We start from the raw sequence: 22,447 nt of genomic DNA, 5'->3' as shown, positions 1-22,447 counted from the left end.
ATTATGGGGTATTCTGTTTAGGCCAGTGACAATCTGAATGTAATCATAATTTAAATTCAGGCTTTAACACAACAAAACGTGGAAAAAGTCAAGTCAGGTGTGAATACTTTCTTAAGGCACAGTATGTAAAGCGCATTGAGCTACTGGTAAGTGTGCTATATAGCTAAATCCAATCAGTTGTTTTTATAACTAGTTGAAGAAGTAATACCCTGTAGGAGTGGGCTATGGTAGTTTAGCGGTCTTAGCCGCTGCCTCCAGAACAGAGGAGTGTATATATAGGAGTACATATCATATACTCCTGCAGCATGGGTTTGAATCCGGCCCACAGCTTTTTCAGCATACTCTCTCCTCTATCTCTATCCAATAAACCCAGAATGGTTTTAAAAATATTATAGAGCATTGAAAGTTTCAAATCAACTTGTTTTTTAACAATGTGTTTTTTTTCTGCCCTGCAGTATGTGTCGGACACTCTCTCACATATTCAAAGCAATCTCATCGAGGAGAAATACAGGTGATTGACTTACTGTAACTCATTTGGTTCACTCGTTTCCATTTGATCTTTGATGATAGTTATTGTACAACGTCCACTGTTTTTTGTGGTTGCAGTTGTTTTAGTGAGGCGTATGGCAGAGAGTGCTTGGCAACGGCAGTGAAGCTTTTTGAGAAGATCTGCAAAGGAGTCCGATCCACTTCAACCTACACGCAGAACTTCACAGACATCCCTGTGGCATGCATGAACATGGTTGTCTCAATATCTGAGTTTGCCCGGGCCTTCGAGTCACAGGTATGTGGAGTTCAAGTAGAAAGTGTCTGATGACTCATTTAGACTTTGCCCAAGATAAGCGGTTGGCCAACAGTATGTATGTACTGACTCTCTAGATAACAAGGTTATTTATTAAACAGAAAATACATTAAGAAAGACGTATTTGAATCTGACCACTATCTTGTATTTCAGGGAATTTTCAGGGATGTCACAATACTATATTATCATAATACATAGGTGCCGATACGATATGTATTGGAATTCTATATGTATCATGATTCTTTATTGCGATTCTATGTTACAAACATATTGCTCACTATATGTCTGCTGCAGAGCGATAAGAGAGAGCATGAGAAAAACGACTTTTGATCAAGTCGGGGAAATAATAGTTTCAAAACATGTTGGTTCACTATTTAAAAAGAAGATGGAGAACAAGCTCTAAAAGGAGAAATACCAGAGTTTTGGTGCAGGTACAGCTGACTAGTTCAGACCATAGAAAAATATTTACTAGAACGGACATTCCCATTTAAGTCAATTTTCTGTCATGGGTGGACCGGTGGCCATATTGAGTGTACCCATGAGTGGTCCAGACAAATTGCTGTGGTTTGAGGGTCTTTGTCCATTCTAGTAGTTGTATTTCTATGGTTGAGACATTTCCGAAAAAGGATGGAAATAACTTATCATTCCTTTCAAGGCAACTAAGGATGTGGAAAGAGAGCATATGCATGCCAAGGAGCTGGATCTGCTATCCGAGGCGATGGTGATTGTCAGATCCTGGATCGGCACAACCTTCAGAGACCGGTTGCTAGCCAGGAGTGTGACCACCTTGTACCTCAGTGTAAATGTCACCACAGAGATAGAGGTGAGAAAATATTCATTTTTGTTGTGCAAATCGTGACCTTGATTTTTATTTTTTCATGTGTAGTTCTATATTGTTTTGTTTTTTTACTGACTGCTCTTTTTTTATTTGCCAGATGTGGAACAACATAATCTCTCTCAAGTTCGCCAATGACGATTTCACAAAAGAATGGAGACAAACGTTCACTAGGGACTTGGAGGGCAAACTGAAACAGGTATGAAACTTCCACACATACAGTAGAATTGAGACCAGACTGAAATATCCATTGGTGAAATGACTGAAATACCTTTTCTGCACTTCTAGGAGTCTCCTCTGGATCAGATAGAGATCTACTGTTCCAAGATTGAGGTCCTGAATGAATCTCACCCTCACGTAGCCAAGACTATCGAGAAATGTGCTCTAGAAGCTGTCACCTCACTGTGCCAGGTAAGTAGACTGGTTACACTTGACTTAAATACAGATTCAATATACAGTACCAGTCAAGTTTGGACAAAACTACTCATTCCAGGGTCTTTCTTTATTTGCAATATTTTCTACAGTGTAGAATAATAGTGAAGACATCAAAACTATGAAATAACACATGGAATCATGTATTAACCATAAACGTGTCAAACAAATCAAAATATTTTGGGGATTCTTCAAAGTAGCAACCCTTTGCCTTGATGACAGCTTTGCACACTCTTGGCATTCTCTCAACCAGCTTCATGAGGTAGTCACCTGGAATGCATTTCAATTAACAGGTGTGCCTTGATAAAAGTTCATTTGTGGAATTTCTTTCCTTAATGCGTTTAAGCCAATCAGTTGTGTTGTGACAAGGTAGGGGGGTATATAGAAGATAGCCCTATTTGGTCAAATTCCAAGTCCATATTTGACAAGAACTGCTCAAATAAGCAAAGAGAAATGACAGTCCATCATTACTTTAAGACACGAAGGTCAGTCAATCCGGAAAACCATCAAGCGCTATGATGAAACTGGCTCTCATGAGGACCGCCACAGGAAAGGAAGACCCAGAGTTACCTCTGCTGCAGAGGACAAGTTCATTACAGTTAACTGCACCTCCGATTGCAACCCAAATAAATGCTTCACATAGTTCCAGTAACAGACACATCTCAACACCAACTGTTCAGAGGAGACTGCGGGAATCAGGCCTTCATGATAGAATTGTTGCAAAGAAACCACTACTAAAGGACACCAGTAAGAAGAACAGACTTGCTTGGTCCAAGAAACACGAGCAATGGACATTAGACTGGTGGAAATCTGTCCTTCGGTCTGATGAGTCCAAATTTGAGATTTTTGGTTCCAACCGCCGTGTCTTTTTGAGACGCAGAGTAGGTGAATGTTTGATCTCCGCATGTGTGGTTACCACCATGAGCATGGAGGTGGAGGTGTGGGGGTGCTTTGCTGGTGACAATGTCTGTGATTTATTTAGAATTCAAGGCACACTTAACCAGCATGGCTACCACAGCATTCTGCAGCGATCATTTGTTTTTCAACTGCTGGTTTCAAAAGCTGGTTGAGAGAATGTCAAGAGTGTGCAAAGCTGTCATCAAGGCAAAGGGTGGCTACTTTGAAGAATCTCTACTTTAAAATATATTTTGATTTGTTTAACACTTTTTTTGGTTACTACATGATTCTATATGTTATTTCATAGTTTTGATGTCTTCACTATTATTTTACAATGTAAGAAAAATGAATGAGTAGGTGTGTCCAAACTTTTTATCTTTTATAAGCAGGTATGAGCCCATATTAAACTCATCCGCTTCTGAATTAAATGGAAAATAAACCTTGATGAAGAAGTTGGCTAAGACATAAACCTAATCTCTTATTTTAGTAATTCATATCCTGTACAAATCTCAATCTCTTCAATGTTTTTTTTCTTCTCACACAGAGCAAGTCCGAGGGTAAACTCTTTGACCGGTTGAAGATCAACTATAAGTTTGGCAAACTCATCTCAACCATCATCCAGAAGTCCTGGCCGAGAGATGAGCGTGGTGATTACCACGAAGACGACGACGTGGTCTTTCAACACCTGCTCTCCTGGACAGCCGCCAAGAACATCTTCCAGCTACACGGTACTTCCATCAGTCTATTTACTGTTCTTTAATCAGTCTATTTACTGTTCTTCCATCAGTCTATTTACTGTTCTTCCATCAGTCTATTTACTGTTCTTCCATCAGTCTATTTACTGTTCTTTAATCAGTCTATTTACTGTTCTTCTATCAGTCTATTTACTGTTCTTCTATCAGTCTATTTACTGTTCTTTAATCAGTCTATTTACTGTTCTTTAATCAGTCTATTTACTGTTCTTTAATCAGTCTATTTACTGTTCTTCCATCAGTCTATTTACTGTTCTTTAATCAGTCTATTTACTGTTCTTCCATCAGTCTATTTACTGTGTTTCCATCAGTCTATTTACTGTTCTTCCATCAGTCTATTTACTGTTCTTCCATCAGTCTATTTACTGTTCTTCCATCAGTCTATTTACTGTACTTCCATCAGTCTATTTACTGTTCTTCCATCAGTCTATTTACTGTGCTTCCATCAGTCTATTTACTGTTCTTCCATCAGTCTATTTACTGTTCTTTAATCAGTCTATTTACTGTTCTTTAATCTGTCTATTTACTGTTCTTCCATCAGTCTATTTACTGTTCTTCCATCAGTCTATTTACTGTTCTTCCATCAGTCTATTTACTGTTCTTTAATCAGTCTATTTACTGTTCTTCCATCAGTCTATTTACTGTTCTTCCATCAGTCTATTTACTGTTCTTCCATCAGTCTATTTACTGTTCTTCCATCAGTCTATTTACTGTTCTTCCATCAGTCTATTTACTGTTCTTTAATCTGTCTATTTACTGTTCTTCCATCAGTCTATTTACTGTTCTTCCATCAGTCTATTTACTGTTCTTCCATCAGTCTATTTACTGTTCTTCCATCAGTCTATTTACTGTTCTTCCATCAGTCTATTTACTGTTCTTTAATCAGTCTATTTACTGTTCTTTAATCAGTCTATTTACTGTTCTTCCATCAGTCTATTTACTGTTCTTTAATCTGTCTATTTACTGTTCTTCCATCAGTCTATTTACTGTTCTTCCATCAGTCTATTTACTGTTCTTCCATCAGTCTATTTACTGTACTTCCATCAGTCTATTTACTGTTCTTCCATCAGTCTATTTACTGTTCTTTAATCTGTCTATTTACTGTTCTTCCATCAGTCTATTTACTGTTCTTCCATCAGTCTATTTACTGTACTTCCATCAGTCTATTTACTGTTCTTTAATCAGTCTATTTACTGTTCTTTAATCAGTCTATTTACTGTTCTTCCATCAGTCTATTTACTGTTCTTTAATCTGTCTATTTACTGTTCTTCCATCAGTCTATTTACTGTTCTTTAATCTGTCTATTTACTGTTCTTCCATCAGTCTATTTACTGTTCTTCCATCAGTCTATTTACTGTTCTTTAATCAGTCTATTTACTGTTCTTTAATCAGTCTATTTACTGTACTTCCATCAGTCTATTTACTGTACTTCCATCAGTCTATTTACTGTTCTTCCATCAGTCTATTTACTGTTCTTTAATCAGTCTATTTACTGTTCTTCCATCAGTCTATTTACTGTTCTTTAATCAGTCTATTTACTGTTCTTCCATCAGTCTATTTACTGTTCTTCCATCAGTCTATTTACTGTTCTTTAATCTGTCTATTTACTGTTCTTTAATCTGTCTATTTACTGTTCTTCCATCAGTCTATTTACTGTTCTTCTATCAGTCTATTTACTGTTCTTCCATCAGTCTATTTACTGTTCTTCCATCAGTCTATTTACTGTTCTTCCATCAGTCTATTTACTGTTCTTCCATCAGTCTATTTACTGTTCTTCCATCAGTCTATTTACTGTTCTTCCATCAGTCTATTTACTGTTCTTCCATCTGTCTATTTACTGTTCTTTAATCAGTCTATTTACTGTTCTTTAATCAGTCTATTTACTGTACTTCCATCAGTCTATTTACTGTTCTTCCATCAGTCTATTTACTGTTCTTTAATCAGTCTATTTACTGTTCTTCCATCAGTCTATTTACTGTTCTTCCATCAGTCTATTTACTGTTCTTCCATCAGTCTATTTACTGTTCTTCCATCAGTCTATTTACTGTACTTCCATCAGTCTATTTACTGTTCTTCCATCAGTCTATTTACTGTTCTTCCATCAGTCTATTTACTGTACTTCCATCAGTCTATTTACTGTTCTTTAATCAGTCTATTTACTGTTCTTCCATCAGTCTATTTACTGTTCTTTAATCAGTCTATTTACTGTTCTTCCATCAGTCTATTTACTGTTCTTTAATCAGTCTATTTACTGTTCTTCCATCAGTCTATTTACTGTTCTTTAATCTGTCTATTTACTGTTCTTTAATCAGCCTATTTACCTGTTTTAGTGTATGGTCTGATTTCTTGATGATTTTGGCTGCCGTATGGTCCTGAAAGACTCTCTTCTGGCCGTCTTTGGCCATCACTGTGTTCCAACTCTGGTGATGTTTTTGGAGTTCAATTGTATGTGGTGTTTAATAGTTTTTGTGATCTCAATGAGACTTTTCTGGTTTCACATTGAGAGTCCTGTAACTGTCTCAAGCATTTAACCCATCTTGTTTCAGTATCCAGCTGCTTTTACCCCGTATTGTAATGTAAATCATATGTGGTTTTAGGTGCAGATGAAAAGCTGATTGAGCAGCTCTCTGAAGAAGCCAGGGACAGGATGGCCATAGCTATCTCATCCTTCACTGCCATCTCCAACCAGCTGGTCCACGGAAACATCCGGATCAAACTGCTCAACTCCGTCTTGGAGAAGAGGGATACTTTCACAGAGCTGCTGAAAATAGGTAATGAAAGGTTGTGTTTTTTTTAGGGTGGAAAATGTCCATTACATGTCCATCTTTTTCAGAAATCCTGGTTGGAAGATTCTTTCCTCTGAGAATTCCTCAACCGGGATTAAAAAATAAATAAAAAATAAACTTTTGGAACATTTCCATAATTTTGCAACCCAAGTTCTTTGTTCATATGAAAGGATTTCATAATGTTGATAAAGGCTGTCTTCTTTTATTAGTCTTAGTGCTGTTTGCTTATGAAATGTGTGTTTTTGATCTAAATGCAGACTGTCTTTCGGAGAATGAGCGCTACAAGGACAGCGCCCCCATGAAAAGGCTGCTAATGTGTAGGCAGGAGGAGGTGAAAGCTGTCTACCATGAGAAGGAGCTGGTGGAAGTCCTGCTTACCATGAGCCGCAAACTACAGGAACATGTCGTAGGTAGGTGTGTTTGTGTGTGTGTGTATTCAGTCAAAGGCCCAGAGAAGTCAAATGGGTGAATGAAAGTAAAATCTTTCCAGGGAAGGTTGCGTTTGGCCAGTCTGATAAGTGGTCCTAATCGTTTTCATGCTTTATCCCTCTGTTGCAGTTCAATTTGAAGGCTTGGAAGCAAGACTACAGACCAACATCGAAGCAATGACCCTTGACCAATTCATGGAGGTCCATCCATTTGACCAACTCTCTTCTCCAACGGCCGGTGTAGTCACCTTCTTCGAACTTGAGGACGACGTGAGAGAGATGGCAGAGGTTCTGCACATATTTAAAGACAGCTACATCTTCAAGTTGTGCTGGGAGAAACAGGCCCGAGACCTTGCCAGAAGAGATGCATATGATGAAGACTATGACCCTGAGGAATCGGTTGACTACTTTGTAGGACCAGTCGAGATACACAGCGATATTTTTCTTCCTTGCTACGCGAAGTACGATAAGATCTACAAATGCCTGAAGAACGGCAGCCTTCGGCTCGAAGAGGTCGATACTCTCTTCAAGGCCTACAGGGGCAAGTACGAAGAGCTGGCGCAGGACTTGGATATCATGTGCAGAAACGACAAGTCGGATAACAAACAGTGGATCCAGAGAAGGGTGCACCAGATTGAGCAGTACCACGAGCTTCACCTGGCTGTGGAATCTGCTCAGGTCATCATGTTGGTCAAGCAGACGCTCAACCTTCAAGGCAACTTCCAAGTCCTGCAGACACTGCTAGAAGTTGTGAGTTGGTGTGAATTGCCATTTCATTTATTTATCACAGGTTTAAAACAAATGTCATCCTGTTTTGTGCACATTCACTGACGTTGCTAGCTAGCTAGTTACCTTGGTAATAAACTTATTCTAGCCAACCAACTGTCCTAAGCTACCGCTCAAACATAGAAAATGTTAGCAAGTTTGCTTTTGCCACTAGGCAACATTGTATCAGCTTTCTAGCCACCACTGTCCTGGCCACCACTGCTGAAAATGACAGTGCTCGTTAAAAGTTGGTTTTACAAATGAATGCGAGCTAGCTAACAAACTGCATCGCGCGGATGTCGCGCTACACTTGAATTTAAAAAGGTAATTTACATTTGAGCTGACACCCGTGGCGTTTTTCTGCATGGAACTAAACTGTGTATTAAACCTTTCAGCCAATCAGAAACAAGTATTCAGCCAAGTACTGGTAGGTCAAACAATACTCAAACAAATTCTGTATATCTCTGTTGTCAGACGCATGAGGACTTTAAGAGGGAGCACCTGGATCGTATTGACAATGACCTGATGCAGACAAAGCTGGTTCTGGTGGACATCACAGAGCCCCGCAGACTGTGTCTCCAGGAGCTCGGCCTCAGGAAAAACTTTGTCATCTGGGTTAAAGAGGCTCTTGAAGGTACACGGGGTGATCATCTTTACCTTCAAGAGAGTAACCTGTCAGTAATCAGTCACTAACTATATCTATTGAAAATAGACAGTCATGTTTTGTGTAGTTATATTTCATGTGATTATCATGAGGTCTCATGTTATTTGTTATACTGTATCTGAACTGCTTGTCTGCACAATTACCCATTGTGGGATAAATGTAGTGCTATTGGATTAATCAGTATGTTGTGCTCTATTCCAGATATCAACGAGCTTAAAGTGTTTGTTGACCTGGCTTCCATCTCTGCTGGAGAGAATGACCTCGACGTGGACCGTGTGGCCTGCTTCCATGATGCTGTCCTGGGTTACTCTCCGATGCTGTACGAATTGAAGCCAGACTCCGGTTTCCAGGCCTTCAAGGAGGTGCTGAAGAAGCTGTGGAGGGCATTGGACAATGACAACAACCTCCCAAAGAAGCTGGTGAGGACGTTTTAGGATATTTAACTTACTTTCAACCTACCTTAAATAAGCCAAAAGTTCAAAAAGATAACTATCCCTTTAAACGTGGAAAACTACCTGACTGTGAATGTCCTTATTGCAGCGTGACACAGCACGCCACCTGGAGTGGTTGAAGACTGTGAAGGACAGCCATGGATCTGTGGAACTATCCTCTCTCTCCTTAGCATCAGCCATCAACAGTAAAGGAATCTACATCATCAGTGCCCAGAACCAAAAGAAGGTAGGCCTGAACATCAATCCATAGAATATACAGTTGTTATTTTCAACCATCTTTAGAATTATCATCTGTTACTCATGTTCATTGTAGCCAGAACTTTGTTCCAACTGCTTACCGACACTTTGAAGTTCGGTTAAAACGTTTACCACTCCAGTGTGTAGAATGATACTTCAGTGGAGTAGAATATTTGTTCTACAGTGCCATGCTTCAGCATCATTTTTGTCTTTTTGTCCTTCCAGTTGAGCCTGGACACGGCCCTGAAACTGCAGATCCCAGAGGAGCACGACGAGGGCCATGAGATGCGCCGTTACTCCCTGGAGGACCTGAGGGAACTGCAGAACAAACTCATGCTCATGTCTGGGAAAGGGGACCAGGGCCAGTGTGAGGTGGACCAGTTTGCAGAGGTACTGTAGTCTTTTTCTTTCTTTAATTTAAACTTTTATTTAACCATGCATGTCAGTTAAGGTTGAAGCCTCTTCTTCAGGGTGAGCTTGGTAGTCATATAGTTATAGAAGAGAGGAGCATTTGGTATGGGATGTTCTAAACAAGGATTCACTTTGTGTTCTTTTCCTCAGGTTTTCGCCAGTGTCCAGAGGCTAGCTGTGGCATTCATTGCCCTGTTCACGGCAGGGAACCCCCTGTTCAGACACTGGGAGGCCAACATCAACTGTAGTTCCCTCAGCCAAGACACCGGCATCATCATGGACTTCAACCTTGGCAGCGTTGTCAGTGTGATTATGGTGGAGGGCAGCATCGTGGAGCAGCTTCCTGAGCTGTGCAGGAAGATGGAGAAGTGTCTGAAGTACTGGAACGACTTCATGGACAAACAGAGATCCCACAATTACTACCTGAACTACTACACCGCCGAGCAGATTGTGTACCTGTGCAGTAAGCTGACTCAGCAGAATGTGTCGAATTTGGAGGACCAAGTTCTCATGATGCTCTCCTTTGTCAAACCCAACTGCACAGCTTCTGATCTTAGGCAAACCTGGCACACACTGCAATACGAGATCCTCACTAACCCACCTGTGCAAAATGAGGACATTGACTTCCAGACTTTTGTTGAGGTGCCGAGCGGTGTACAGGGAGGTCTGGATTTCATTGGAGAGTTGAATCTCTCTTCAGACAATCTTCCAAGTCTTGTGGAGCACATTAGCGGCTCAGGAAAGTTGGACTTGATGTGGAACGCCTACATGAGAGACATGAATTCTTTCCTCCCAGACACTCTCGACGTCCGAAGCTTAGGAAAACTGCTAGAAATTCTGGCCAACATAGGTGATGAGAATGAAGGAGACATGACTGATGAGAAGAAATACAAAAGCATTGAAAGATTGATGCCCAAGGGCCTGGCTATCGGAAGTCCAAACCTCATAGTTTCCCCACACGACGAGATCCTGACGTCTTGCATCTCCATTTACATGAGCAGCAAACACGAGCCGCTGCCCACATGCGATGAGGTCCTACTGTGCAACTCCTCCACGCCTTACGAGCAGGTGGAGCTGTTCCTCAGACGCTGCCTCACTGCCGGCTACAGAGGAGAGAAGATTTACACCATGCTCTACGGCGATCAGCTTAGCTACGAAGTCAGCTCCAAGGTGGAGCGCTTTTTCCAGCGAATTAAAATGCAGAGCAGGAAGGACTACAGGCTCGTGATCATCTGCAGCTCGGACAGAGAGCATGCCTACCTTCCCTCAGCCTTCAGCCAGTACAGGTTACACATGGTGCCCCAGGAACCCCTGAGCAGCATCCAGAGGTACCTCAACAAACACTACACGGTCCCGTCAGATCAGAGCAGTGCTGCTGCTGTGTTCAAGGACAGGATGTTTGTTGGAGTTGTGTCGTCCAGTAGAGCTGGAGTTGGTGAGTATATTTGGCCTTCAGTTTATGTAAACTCCTGTGTTGATCATTGAATTGGTGGTTTGATATATCCTACTTATCCGCTGGATTTATGCTTAAAATAATGACATGATCTTCACACTTTCAGGTAAGTCCCTTTACATCAAGAGGCTGTATGAAAAACTGAAACACTCCACCAAGAAGCCGTCACTGCTGAAATGCATCCGCTTGATCGAGCCAAGGGTTGATGAGAATGTTATTCTTCAGTCTCTGCTGAATACCCCCAAGTCGAAAGAGCTCATCATCTTCCACTTCGATGTCACATCTTCGGTAAATATACTGTAGCCTATTGGTCATTATAATATGTGTAGTGATAGTTTAACTATTTTTTGATAGAATGTTTACCAATTAGATTAATTTAGTGATATTTTGATTAAATTATTTTTTAAACATGTTTTATCAACAGGTGCGGAAAGGCCTCTATGAGTTTCTCTTTAAACTGTTGGTCTTGGGATATTTGATGGATTCTGAGGGAAGGATGTGGAAATGCAGCAACAAACAGCTTTATGTCATTGAGATCCTACAGTCAACAGTAAACTTGCCCAGAAATGGCCCAAGAACGGTAAATATTTAGTCTCTTGGTGTTAAATCCCATACATTTTCATTGTGATAAGAGAAAAAGAACACTCACACTTTCGTTCCTCACACTTTATTTATATACAGAATGCACGTGCCAACTCCACATTCCTGGATGTGTTCCCAAATGTCTTCTGCCGCCCACCAAAAGAGGTTCTAGATCTGGAAATGAGGATGCGGGAGGACCCCTCCTTTGTAAAGCTTGAAGACCCATTCATGGATGACAAAGAGTTCAGGAGTGAAGCATACCAACGACCCTACCAGTATCTGACCCGTTTCCATAATCAAATCGACCTGGACACCTTCATGTACAATGGGGTGGAAGGCACTTATGTAGAATGTCTACAGATGCTCTTTATGTTCTGTGGCATAATGGACCCATCGTGGGCCGAGTTAAGGAATTTCGCATGGTTCCTAAACCTTCAACTACGAGACTGTGAGACGTCAGTCTTTTGTGATGCCTCTTTCACCGGGGACACCCTCCAGGGATTCAAGAACTTTGTGGTGGACTTCATGATACTGATGGCCAAGGACTTTGCCACACCGTCCCTCAGCATCTCTGACCAGAGCCCCGGGAGGCAGCAAATGGACCTGACTGGGGTCAGCGATGAAGACTTGGCACCCTTCCGGATCAGGAAGAGATGGGAGTCAGAACCACATCCATACATCTTCTTCAACGATGACCATGTGTCCATGACCTTCATTGGCTTCCATCTTCAGCCCAACGAACAGAACTCTGTTGACGCCATCGATCCATCCACAAGAAGGGTGATCAAAAGAGACATCATGACCAGAGAGCTGTATGAGGGTCTAAAGCTACAGAGAGTCCCTTTCAATATCGACTTTGACCAACTGCCCAGAGGGGAGAAGATTGAACGCCTTTGCAATGTTTTGGGAATCCAGTGGCCTCTTGATCCTGATGAAACATATGAGCTCACCACTGACAATATACTGAAGATGCTGGCCATCCACATGCGTTTCAGGTGTGGCATCCCAGTCATCATCATGGGGGAGACAGGCTGTGGGAAGACAAGGCTCATTAAATTCCTATGTGAGCTTAGGAGGAGCGGAGTGGCCACGGAGAACATGAAGCTAGTCAAAGTTCATGGTGGGACCAGCTCAGACATGATCTACACCAAAATCCGGGAAGCAGAAGCCATTGCGTTCACCAACAAACAAGACTACAGCTTTGACTCTGTCCTCTTCTTTGACGAAGCCAACACCACGGAAGCCATCAGCAGTATCAAGGAAGTCCTCTGTGATAATACAGTGGAGGGAGAGTGTTTGGTGCCCCATTGCGGCTTGCAGATCATCGCCGCATGCAACCCTTACAGAAAACACACTGATGAGATGATTCAGAGGTTGGAATCTGCTGGACTGGGATATCGAGTCCGAGCTGAAGAGACTGATGAGAAGCTGGGCTCCATCCCTCTCCGCCAGTTGGTGTACAGAGTCCAGGCCTTGCCCCCCAGCATGATACCTCTGGTGTGGGACTTTGGCCAGCTCAATGATCACACTGAAAAAATGTACATCCAGCAGATTGTCCAGAGGGTGGTTGAGACCAACACAATTGATATAGTATACACCAGGTTGATCGCGGATGTCCTGTCTGCTTCGCAGAGGTACATGCGGACAAGGAAAGACGAATGTAGCTTCGTAAGTCTGAGGGATGTAGAACGTTGCATGCAAGCCTTTGTGTGGTTCTACAAAAACCATGCGATGCTGCTTGCTGAGCTAAATCAGTATCAGAGAAATCAAAACGCAGAGAGGAGTGAGAGGAACCAGAGGGAGCCAGAAGCAAGAGACCCAGTCTTGTGGTCTGTAGTGATGGCTCTGGGAATATGCTACCATGCCTGTTTGGAAAACAAGGACAAGTACAGACAGAGAATCTGCAAATACCTCACTGAAACCTACACCCCATTCAAAGTGATGCAAGAGATCTCCCTCATGCAGGATCTCCTTCTGAGCGGAGTGCCCTTGGGCGAAACTATTGCACGAAACAACGCGTTGAAAGAGAATGTCTTCATGATGGTGGTCTGTATAGAGCTGAGAATCCCCCTCTTCTTGGTGGGGAAACCTGGGAGTTCAAAATCTCTGTCTAAAACCTTGGTGGCAGACGCCATGCAGGGCCAAGCCGCACACTCTGACCTCTACAAAAGGCTTAAGCAGATTCACCTGGTGTCCTTCCAGTGCAGCCCTCACTCCACACCGGAGGGTATCATCAACACATTCAAGCAATGTGGTCGCTTCCAGGAGGGGAAGAACCTGAACGAGTATATATCTGTGGTGGTGCTGGATGAGATTGGCTTGGCTGAGGATTCTCCCAAAATGCCCCTGAAAACCCTCCATCCTCTGCTAGAAGAGGGATGCATCGATGATGAGCCGCTACCGCACAAAAAGGTTGGATTCATCGGCATCTCCAACTGGGCTTTGGATCCTGCGAAGATGAATAGAGGCATTTTCGTCTCACGTTGTGACCCCGACGAGAAAGAGCTGATTGAGAGCGCTAAAGGCATATGCTCGTCTGACACAATGATTTTGGAGAAGGTCAGGGATTTCTTCCAACCCTTTGCCAGGGCCTACCTAAACATCTGCCGTAAACAAGGGAAAGGTTTCTTTGGTTTGCGTGACTACTACAGCTTGATCAAGATGGTTTTCGCAGTGACCAAGGCTTCCGAACAGAGGCCTAGTGCAGAGAAGATTGTGAAGGCGGTCCTCAGGAACTTCAGTGGCAGGGACGACGTGGATGCAGTCACAGTCTTCACCCAAAGGCTCCAGAAGATACAGATCAACCTGAACCTGGAGAGCATCAGCACCATCGATCTTGTCAGACAAAACATTTCTGCGATTGGCCAGGAGGATGAGTGCCGCTACTTGCTAGTTCTGACCAAGAACTATGCAGCACTACAGATCCTGCAGCAGACTTTCTTCTCCGAGAGCTGCCAGCCAGAGATTATCTTCGGGTCTAGCTTCCCCAAGGACCAAGAGTACACCCAGATCTGCCGCAACATCAACCGAGTCAAGATCTGCATGGAAACCGGTCGAACCGTCGTGCTCCTGAACTTGCAGAACCTCTACGAAAGTCTCTACGATGCTCTAAACCAGTACTACGTCTGCTTGGGAGGACAGAAGTACGTTGACCTGGGACTGGGGACACATCGTGTGAAATGCAGAGTACACAAAGACTTCAGGCTCATTGTCATTGAGGAGAAAGAGGTGGTCTACAAACAGTTTCCAATCCCTCTCATCAACAGGCTTGAGAAGCACTATCTGGACATCCATACAGTTCTCAAGGAGGAACAAAGAGAAGTTGTTGTGGAGTTGGAGAAATGGGTTGGGCAGTTTGTGGCCCTCAATAACCAACACACCATGGCCCCCCAGACATACAAGTACCTACCTCCTGACGTTTTCATTGGCTACCATTCCGACACGTGTGCTTCGGTGGTCCTCCAAATGACAGAGAAGCAAAGGGGAGAGACAGACATTTCCGACCCCCAAAGAAGAGTCCTGGACGAGGCCAAACTGATCCTTCTGAACTGTGCCACTCCAGACTCGGTGGTTCGGCTGGACTGCACTGTTCTCCCCAGGGTGGAGAGTGAACATCTGGCCAGGATCTACTTTGAGGACCAGAAGCACACCTCTTTGGCCGACTTCATCTTCTCTCACACTCAACAGGACGAGCAGTGCCATTCCTCCTTCACAGAGGTAACAATTTGTTATATATATTTTTTTTTAAATTACCACAATCAAATGTAGGCTTTCAATATTCCAATAATTCTTAGTTTTTTCAGAAATCTTGATTGGGGGATTCCTGTTATCAGGAGGGAATTCTCCAACCAGGATATCTGAAAACTCTGGCAACTTTAGGACATGACATTATATAACTCTTATTAAACGTTTGTTTATATAGTCCTATTTTTTTTTTTTTTTTACTTTCCAAGGTGACTACCTTTTCCAGACTTTTAACAGCATCAGATGTTGGGCCACTGGAAGAGGTCGTGAACAATGTCGAGCTTCTCTCTCTTCAGCAGTTTGACACTGAGCACTCCTTCCTCAAGAAGATCAGGTTTGACACCTTTTAGTTCATCCTCATCATGATTAACTGATTGTCCATTAGCCGTTGAGTTGAAACCTTTTGGTCAGGTTAAAAACATTGCTCTCTTCTTAGTCATTTCCTCACATCTGGAAATGGGAGAGAGAATACATCTGGCAACAAAATCCTGATCATTCAGTCAGATTTTGATGAAGCGTCGCACAGTGCAAATCTCATTGCCTCCGCCAAGTAAGTGAAGTCTGGAATACATGTCATTAAATAAATACATTTTAAAAAACGAAATCTGATTATGATTTATCTAATTTATCTAATTCATTTCAGATATTCTGCCATCAATGAAATCAACAAATCAAGACAAGTGGAGATGGGAGGCAAGGTCTTTGTCTACTTCATTACTAAATTGCCAAGAATGGAAGGAGGGACATCCTATGTCGGATTTCATGGAGGTGAAGTTATCATTGGTTCAAACATTTTACAACTTTAGAATATGTTGAAATGGGATACGTGCTCAAAAGATAATCTGAGATTGAAAACTTTTGTAAAAAAACAATTTATGAAGTTATTCTTTTTTCGAAATCCAATATAGACCCCTGGAGGTCGGTTCATATTGATGACCTCAGAAGATCGAAAGATATTGTGTCAGATATCAAAGCCTTGAGAAACCTTACCATCAGTCAACTGTTTGAGGAGAAAAAGGATGAGCCTGAAGGTGAATGACCTTTAAGACTCGTATTGATGATCATGACAAAATGTCTTCGTACTGATACACTTCTTCAGAAAAAATGACCTGTTGAAATCGTTAAAAGAGCCTTGTATGTTTATGCACAGCGATGGAGGTAGATGACATGTACACTGAGACAGAGCAACAGGAATTGGAACATGAAGACCAAACAGTGAGTTTTACACCATTACTTACCCGCCAGTGTTGTGATTGGCTGTGATATTTGTCTATTGATTTCTCTTCGCCAGAGGGGCATCCGTTGTCAAAATGGGATTGCCGTTCTGACTTCGTGGCTGTGTTATTTAGTGCAAATGTAATTTCCTGGTTGCTAAAATTCCACACTCAATTTCAGTTTGTGACAAAACAGGCACTGAAATTGCACAAACAGTGTAGAAATCATCAGAGTTTTGGTTGAAAGGTCCTATATGACACGTCTACACTATTTAGCATTATAAACTGAGATACAATCTAATGCTTTAAAAGAGGATGCACTTTTGGATGTTAGACTTTAACATTTTAATATTTAGGTGTTATTATTTGCTACAATATTGTTTTGGCATTCTGTATGATGAACTTCCTCTTGTAAAAATTACAGTAATACTGCAAAAATTCAAACAATCCTGTTTGTAGCACCATTTAAATATCATGTGTACATAACCCATGTTGTTTTACTGTACATAAACCATGTTGTTTTACTGTACATAACCCATGTTGTTTTACTGTACATAAACCATGTTGTTTTACTGTACATAACCCATGTTGTTTTACTGTACATAACCCATGTTGTTTAACTGTACATAACCCATGTTGTTTTACTGTACATAACCCATGTTGTTTTACTGTACATAACCCATGTTGTTTTACTGTACATAACCCATGTTGTTTTACTGTACATAACCCATGTTGTTTAACTGTACATAACCCATGTTGTTTTACTGTACATAACCCATGTTGTTTTACTGTACATAACCCATGTTGTTTTACTGTACATAACCCATGTTGTTTTACTGTACATAACCCATGTTGTTTTACTGTACATAAACCATGTTGTTTTACTGTACATAACCCATGTTGTTTTGGAACACCTTCCTCGTGTTTCATGTGTCTTGACCATGTTCCTACTGCAGAGCTGGGGGAGTGTTGTGGACACCACGGCGCTGGTACGTAGCTGTGTGCAGAGCGCAGTGGGCATGCTCAGAGACCAGCTGGAGGGCGGAGTCCGTAGTACCAGGAGAGTGGAGATCCTGCTCACACTCCTGACTGACAACCAACAAATAAGAGGTAGGATAACTACTATAGTACTAATTGTTTATTTTTAGATTTTTAAAGCGACTTGGAGATTCTTCTTGTAGTAATAAGTGCTATATAAAATAAATGTGTTATTATTGCTGTTTAGGCCAATTCTTAATAACTGTTTACCCATTGGCGTGCTAAATCTAAGCAGTAGTGCGTGCTAGCGCCGGAGAAGTTTGAAAACTGAGAGACTCTACAAGCGACCTCCATACTTCTCTGGCATTACCATATCCAAGCTTGCATGGATACAGCACAACACTGGGTCATCATTGACATGCATTCCATTCTCAATGATAATACTCAGACTATGAATGTTCTTGAACAGCTGAATTTCTGAGGACCGTGAAGAGACGTCTTCACTCGTTGCTGTCGACCCATGATGACAACACGCTCAAACTGTCCTCAAATAACTGGGTCATCAAGGAGGCGTCCAACATTGACGCACTGCAGGAAGGAGGGACATTCAGGTGAGTGACCACTATGATTTCAAAACCTCTTATGCCAGTACAAATTCTCATTGTAAATTCAAAGGGACTTTAAAGATAACTTTTTTTTAACTAACTTTTTAAAAGGGACATAAGATATTTTTGATTGGCCAAATAACCATACATTTTGCCTTGTACCATATTGCCCATAAACGGCTCTGCTAAACTGATTTTCTACTTTTTTGTACCAGACACACCCTATGGAAAAGGGTGCAGGCTGTGGTTATTCCCTTCTTGGCCCAGCTGGTCTCTGTCATCGACCGCGACCGCAACCTGGACATTCTGCTGGACTCCAACTCTGGAGAGGCGGTTAAGAAACTCTGGTTGGACATCTTTGGGAACGACAAACTACTCGAGGTTCCCTACACAAAACTGGACCGCAAGTAAGTACTGTACTGTCACAGCAATGGTTATGTTGTTGGACTAGAGAGCATAGAAATAAAATGACAAGAACAGCCATTTCTAATCAAGTTGTTGTTCTACAATGGGTGGACCGGCGGCCATATTGAGTATTACAGTCAAATTACCATGGTCTGAGGGGCTTTGTCCCTTCTAGTAATTATATTTCTGTGTTCAAGACTAGAGATGCTGTCTTCTGTCAGCTCTGATTCTAGAATGTCAGTGAATCAACAACTCCCTATCTCTATATTAACCCCTCCCTTCCTGTCCCAGTTCAGAGTCAAAGACCATCCTGGTCCAGAACTACATTGGGCTGGACAAGAACATCGGCTGTATCATGCCCTTCAGCTGGAGGATCAGGGACTACTTGGATGAACTCTGGGTCCATGCTCTCCAGCATGAAGGTAGTGGGTTATGACAATACCTCATATGTCTAACTTATATGTCAGGGATCATCAGATTCAGCCGAGGGCCCATTTTATTTTTTTGTTGGGGGGCCGGAACATAATTTCAAGTTATTTGTAGACTGCAAGAAGCCCAAACAGATATGTTTAACTAAAACATAATCATTTCAAACCTTGCTTACATTGGTATACAATCACGTCTCTCTCTGTTATGCGTGGGAATACTTTGGAACAGATTTCTTACATTTAAATCACTTGGAGCTGATTTCCTGGTGTTTTTACAGTCTTATGTCCAACAACGAAAATAAAAAAGTATTCTATTTTTTTATCAGAAAATCTTAAGGCCTCCAGTTTGGGAACCCTGTTATGTTGTAACCAGGGGTTGTATTGGAGGATCGTTAATTTATTTAATGAATAGGGCATTACGTTTTGACCAACGTTCAGCATTGTTTTACTGCTAGTTTGGGAACCCTGTAATGTTGTAACCAGGGGTGATATTGGAGGATCGTTAATTTATTTAGTGAATAGGGCATTACGTTTTGACCAACGTTCAGCATTGTTTTACTGCTAGTTTGGGAACCCTGTTATGTTGTAACCAGGGGTGATATTGGAGGATCGTTAATTTATTTAATGAATAGGGCATTACGTTTTGACCAACGTTCAGCATTGTTTTACTGCTAGTTTGGGAACCCTGTTATGTTGTAACCAGGGGTGATATTGGAGGATCGTTAATTTATTTAATGAATAGGGCATTACGTTTTGACCAACGTTCAGCATTGTTTTACTGCTAGTTTGGGAACCCTGTTATGTTGTAACCAGGGGTTGTATTGGAGGATCGTTAATTTATTTAGTGAATAGGGCATTACGTTTTGACCAACGTTCAGCATTGTTTTACTGCTAGTTTGGGAACCCTGTTATGTTGTAACCAGGGGTTGTATTGGAGGATCGTTAATTTATTTAGTGAATAGGGCATTACGTTTTGACCAACGTTCAGCATTGTTTTACTGCTAGTTTGGGAACCCTGTTATGTTGTAACCAGGGGTTGTATTGGAGGATCGTTAATTTATTTAGTGAATAGGGCATTACGTTTTGACCAACGTTCAGCATCGTTTTACTGCTACATCCCTGGTTGTAGTCTATGTGTTGTGTTCAATAATTCTTCAGTACTAGGTCTCTATCTAGGAATGATGTTATTTTCTCTTCATTTAACCTAGTTATGGTGTTTCTGGGATGTTCAGGTCACACTCAGGGCCAGTTTGAGGAGTTCTTTAGGAAGACCCCACTGGGCCGCTACATCTCAGAGGCAGACCCGGAGATGCAGGCTGAGTTCTTCCACAGGTACCTGCAGGATTTCATCTCCATGACCATGAATGTGACCTGTCAAGAGGATCTGCAGGTAATGAGTTTCATTATTTTACTTTCAACATTTATAAAATTATGTCATTAGTCTGTTTTTATGGATCCCAGCAATCATTGGAAAACATGGATGTCTGTTTCTGACTGGAGAGTCCTGCCTAAATAAAGATTAATTGAATTGTTATTTCAAGGTGTTAATTATTAGTTTGTGTGTGTGTACGCATCCATACATCCTAACCAACCATCCAGCTCCTTTGCGGTGCCTTGACCTGTTGTGTGAACGAGCTGCGGCTGCGTCACGATGACGTCATGGGGAAGGAAGTGACCTCGCTGCCCTGGGTCCACGCTGCCTACCATGAGTTTAAGAACCGCCTGCAGAACCTGTCCAGGATGATCAGCATGGAGCCCCAGTTGGCCCAGGTCCTCCGGGGGAACACACATGCCAGAGAGGGGGATGAACTGGTCAGTATTACTGGGAAGCTCCACTGGGGCGTTGGGAAAACACTATGTTCTATACCAGCTGCACTGGAGTCCTAACTGTGGGCCAGCGCAAGCAGAGCGCGAGGCTTCTAGGTGTGAAGATCTTGAAATTAAAACCAGGAGCAGCACACATTATAATGAGCCGTCCTCCACTCAGCAGCCTCCACCGAAGTCTAGTATAGCAGGCCAGTTCAGCGTTAAAGGGATTCTTCATTTTATTTCAAGCAATGATACATTTGTTTTCTTCCAGTCTTTTGAATGCTGGTAGAGATGAAATGGAGGGTAAATATTTGTGTTTTAGCTCAAGCGTAGGGGAGATGCTTGCTGTAATATCACTCCTTTATGCGGTGTGGCTTGTGTTGTATTGGCACGAATACTTGTGTTCATATAAAACATTTTCAGGAACAAGGATATCTTAAGTAGATTCCTCTGCATTGTGTCATTTTGCATTGACCATAGCCTTGTGTGCCTGGCATCTATGTTCTCCTCTGCCAGGATGCAGAGCCAATGTGATAATGCTATGTCTAGCTACATGAGACTGCGTTACCCCTCAAAGCATGCGTTACCTCCCCAGGTGCTGGACGTGTATGCGGCCGTGGCCTGTGTAGAGTACCTGGAGCCCCAGACTCTGGACACGGACGGCCAGCGGCTGGTCTGGCTCAGACAGGTCAAGAGGCTCCAGGTTCCCATCGAGCTGGTCTGCTCCGAGGAGAATCTGAGACACTATAAGGACAGGAGCGTGGCCATGGTCCACAGAGTTCAGTGAGTTAACAGGGATTCAATCTCAATGACCTGGAACTTGAATGGCAAGGTTGACACAGTGACATTGACATGGCCAGTATATAAACTGACTCTATTTATCAACTGTTATTTTCTGTTTGTTGCATTGTCCCTTTATTTAATTTTGATTTAAAAGAAGTGTAAAGCTGTCCAGTCATCTGAAGGGCAGTTTTGTATTATTTGGTAGCTGCTAAAACTTTAGAACAACAGAATGCCAGTTGTATTTTTTTTGTGACTTGTTTTTTCTGTGGTTTCTGTAGGACTGGGTGGAACCGCGTCGTCACCCTGTCTCTGTTTGTGGAGCACATGTTACTGGGCATCGAGGCGGTGGAGAAGAAGCTGAACCCTCTGGTCTTGGAGCACACCAGAGGGTTGTGCCAGGTCAGTGTGGTCTGGGGTCATATCTATAGGAATAATGATGTCAATTGACAATCTCCATCAAAAATGATTTAAATCCAGGATTGGGCTTAATCTGTGTCTGTACTGTATAGTGGCACAGCGGTCAAAGGCACTGCATCTCCGTGCTAGAGGCTTCACTTCACACACCCTGGTTCGAATCCAGGCTGTATCACAACCAGCCGTGATTGGAAGTCCCATAGGGCGGCGCACAATTGGCCCAGGTTTGACCAGTGTAGGCCGTCATTGTAAATAAGAATTTGTTCTTAACTGACTTGCCTAGTTAAATAAAATGGTGCCCTTCAGTGGTCTATTTTAGTCAGTGTAACAGGTAACCACACCAGTCCTCTGATTTGCCTGGGCTAATATCAGAATAATATACTGAACTAAAATATAAACGCAATATGCAACAATTTCAAAGATTTGACTGAGTTTCAGTTCACATAAGGAAATCTGTCTATTGAAATTCAATTCATTTCATCTATGGATTTCACATGACTGGGAATACAGATATGAATCTCTTGATCACAGACACCGTAAAAAAATGTGGGGATCAGAAAACCAGTCAGTA

The 22,447-nt window shown here is 42.1% G+C and overlaps 1 protein-coding gene across 1 annotated transcript in view; it reads left to right on the top strand.

Annotated features, from left to right (window-relative positions):
- LOC139401844 (E3 ubiquitin-protein ligase rnf213-alpha-like) overlaps positions 1–22,447 on the top strand; it is a 54,900-nt gene that overhangs the window by 12,960 nt on the left and 19,493 nt on the right. The window contains exons 12-41 of the mRNA XM_071145828.1: positions 456–511; positions 607–784; positions 1,458–1,625; positions 1,738–1,836; positions 1,926–2,048; positions 3,511–3,694; positions 6,316–6,489; positions 6,762–6,914; positions 7,063–7,682; positions 8,172–8,331; positions 8,563–8,780; positions 8,902–9,039; positions 9,276–9,440; positions 9,612–10,896; positions 11,021–11,202; positions 11,339–11,494; positions 11,596–15,213; positions 15,450–15,574; positions 15,677–15,790; positions 15,884–16,008; positions 16,149–16,271; positions 16,391–16,455; positions 17,411–17,564; positions 17,902–18,043; positions 18,253–18,444; positions 18,734–18,864; positions 20,103–20,260; positions 20,470–20,682; positions 21,275–21,462; positions 21,741–21,861. Coding sequence (XP_071001929.1) covers positions 456–511; positions 607–784; positions 1,458–1,625; positions 1,738–1,836; positions 1,926–2,048; positions 3,511–3,694; positions 6,316–6,489; positions 6,762–6,914; positions 7,063–7,682; positions 8,172–8,331; positions 8,563–8,780; positions 8,902–9,039; positions 9,276–9,440; positions 9,612–10,896; positions 11,021–11,202; positions 11,339–11,494; positions 11,596–15,213; positions 15,450–15,574; positions 15,677–15,790; positions 15,884–16,008; positions 16,149–16,271; positions 16,391–16,455; positions 17,411–17,564; positions 17,902–18,043; positions 18,253–18,444; positions 18,734–18,864; positions 20,103–20,260; positions 20,470–20,682; positions 21,275–21,462; positions 21,741–21,861 — 9,528 coding nt within the window. The remainder of the gene's footprint in view (positions 1–455; positions 512–606; positions 785–1,457; positions 1,626–1,737; positions 1,837–1,925; positions 2,049–3,510; positions 3,695–6,315; positions 6,490–6,761; positions 6,915–7,062; positions 7,683–8,171; positions 8,332–8,562; positions 8,781–8,901; positions 9,040–9,275; positions 9,441–9,611; positions 10,897–11,020; positions 11,203–11,338; positions 11,495–11,595; positions 15,214–15,449; positions 15,575–15,676; positions 15,791–15,883; positions 16,009–16,148; positions 16,272–16,390; positions 16,456–17,410; positions 17,565–17,901; positions 18,044–18,252; positions 18,445–18,733; positions 18,865–20,102; positions 20,261–20,469; positions 20,683–21,274; positions 21,463–21,740; positions 21,862–22,447) is intronic.

Source organism: Oncorhynchus clarkii, unplaced genomic scaffold (genome assembly GCF_045791955.1).
Source record: "Oncorhynchus clarkii lewisi isolate Uvic-CL-2024 unplaced genomic scaffold, UVic_Ocla_1.0 unplaced_contig_2987_pilon_pilon, whole genome shotgun sequence".
NCBI classification, from domain to species: Eukaryota; Metazoa; Chordata; class Actinopteri; order Salmoniformes; family Salmonidae; genus Oncorhynchus; species Oncorhynchus clarkii.
The sequence above is the reverse complement of the archived record's forward strand: the minus strand, read 5'-3'. Positions and strand labels throughout refer to the sequence as shown.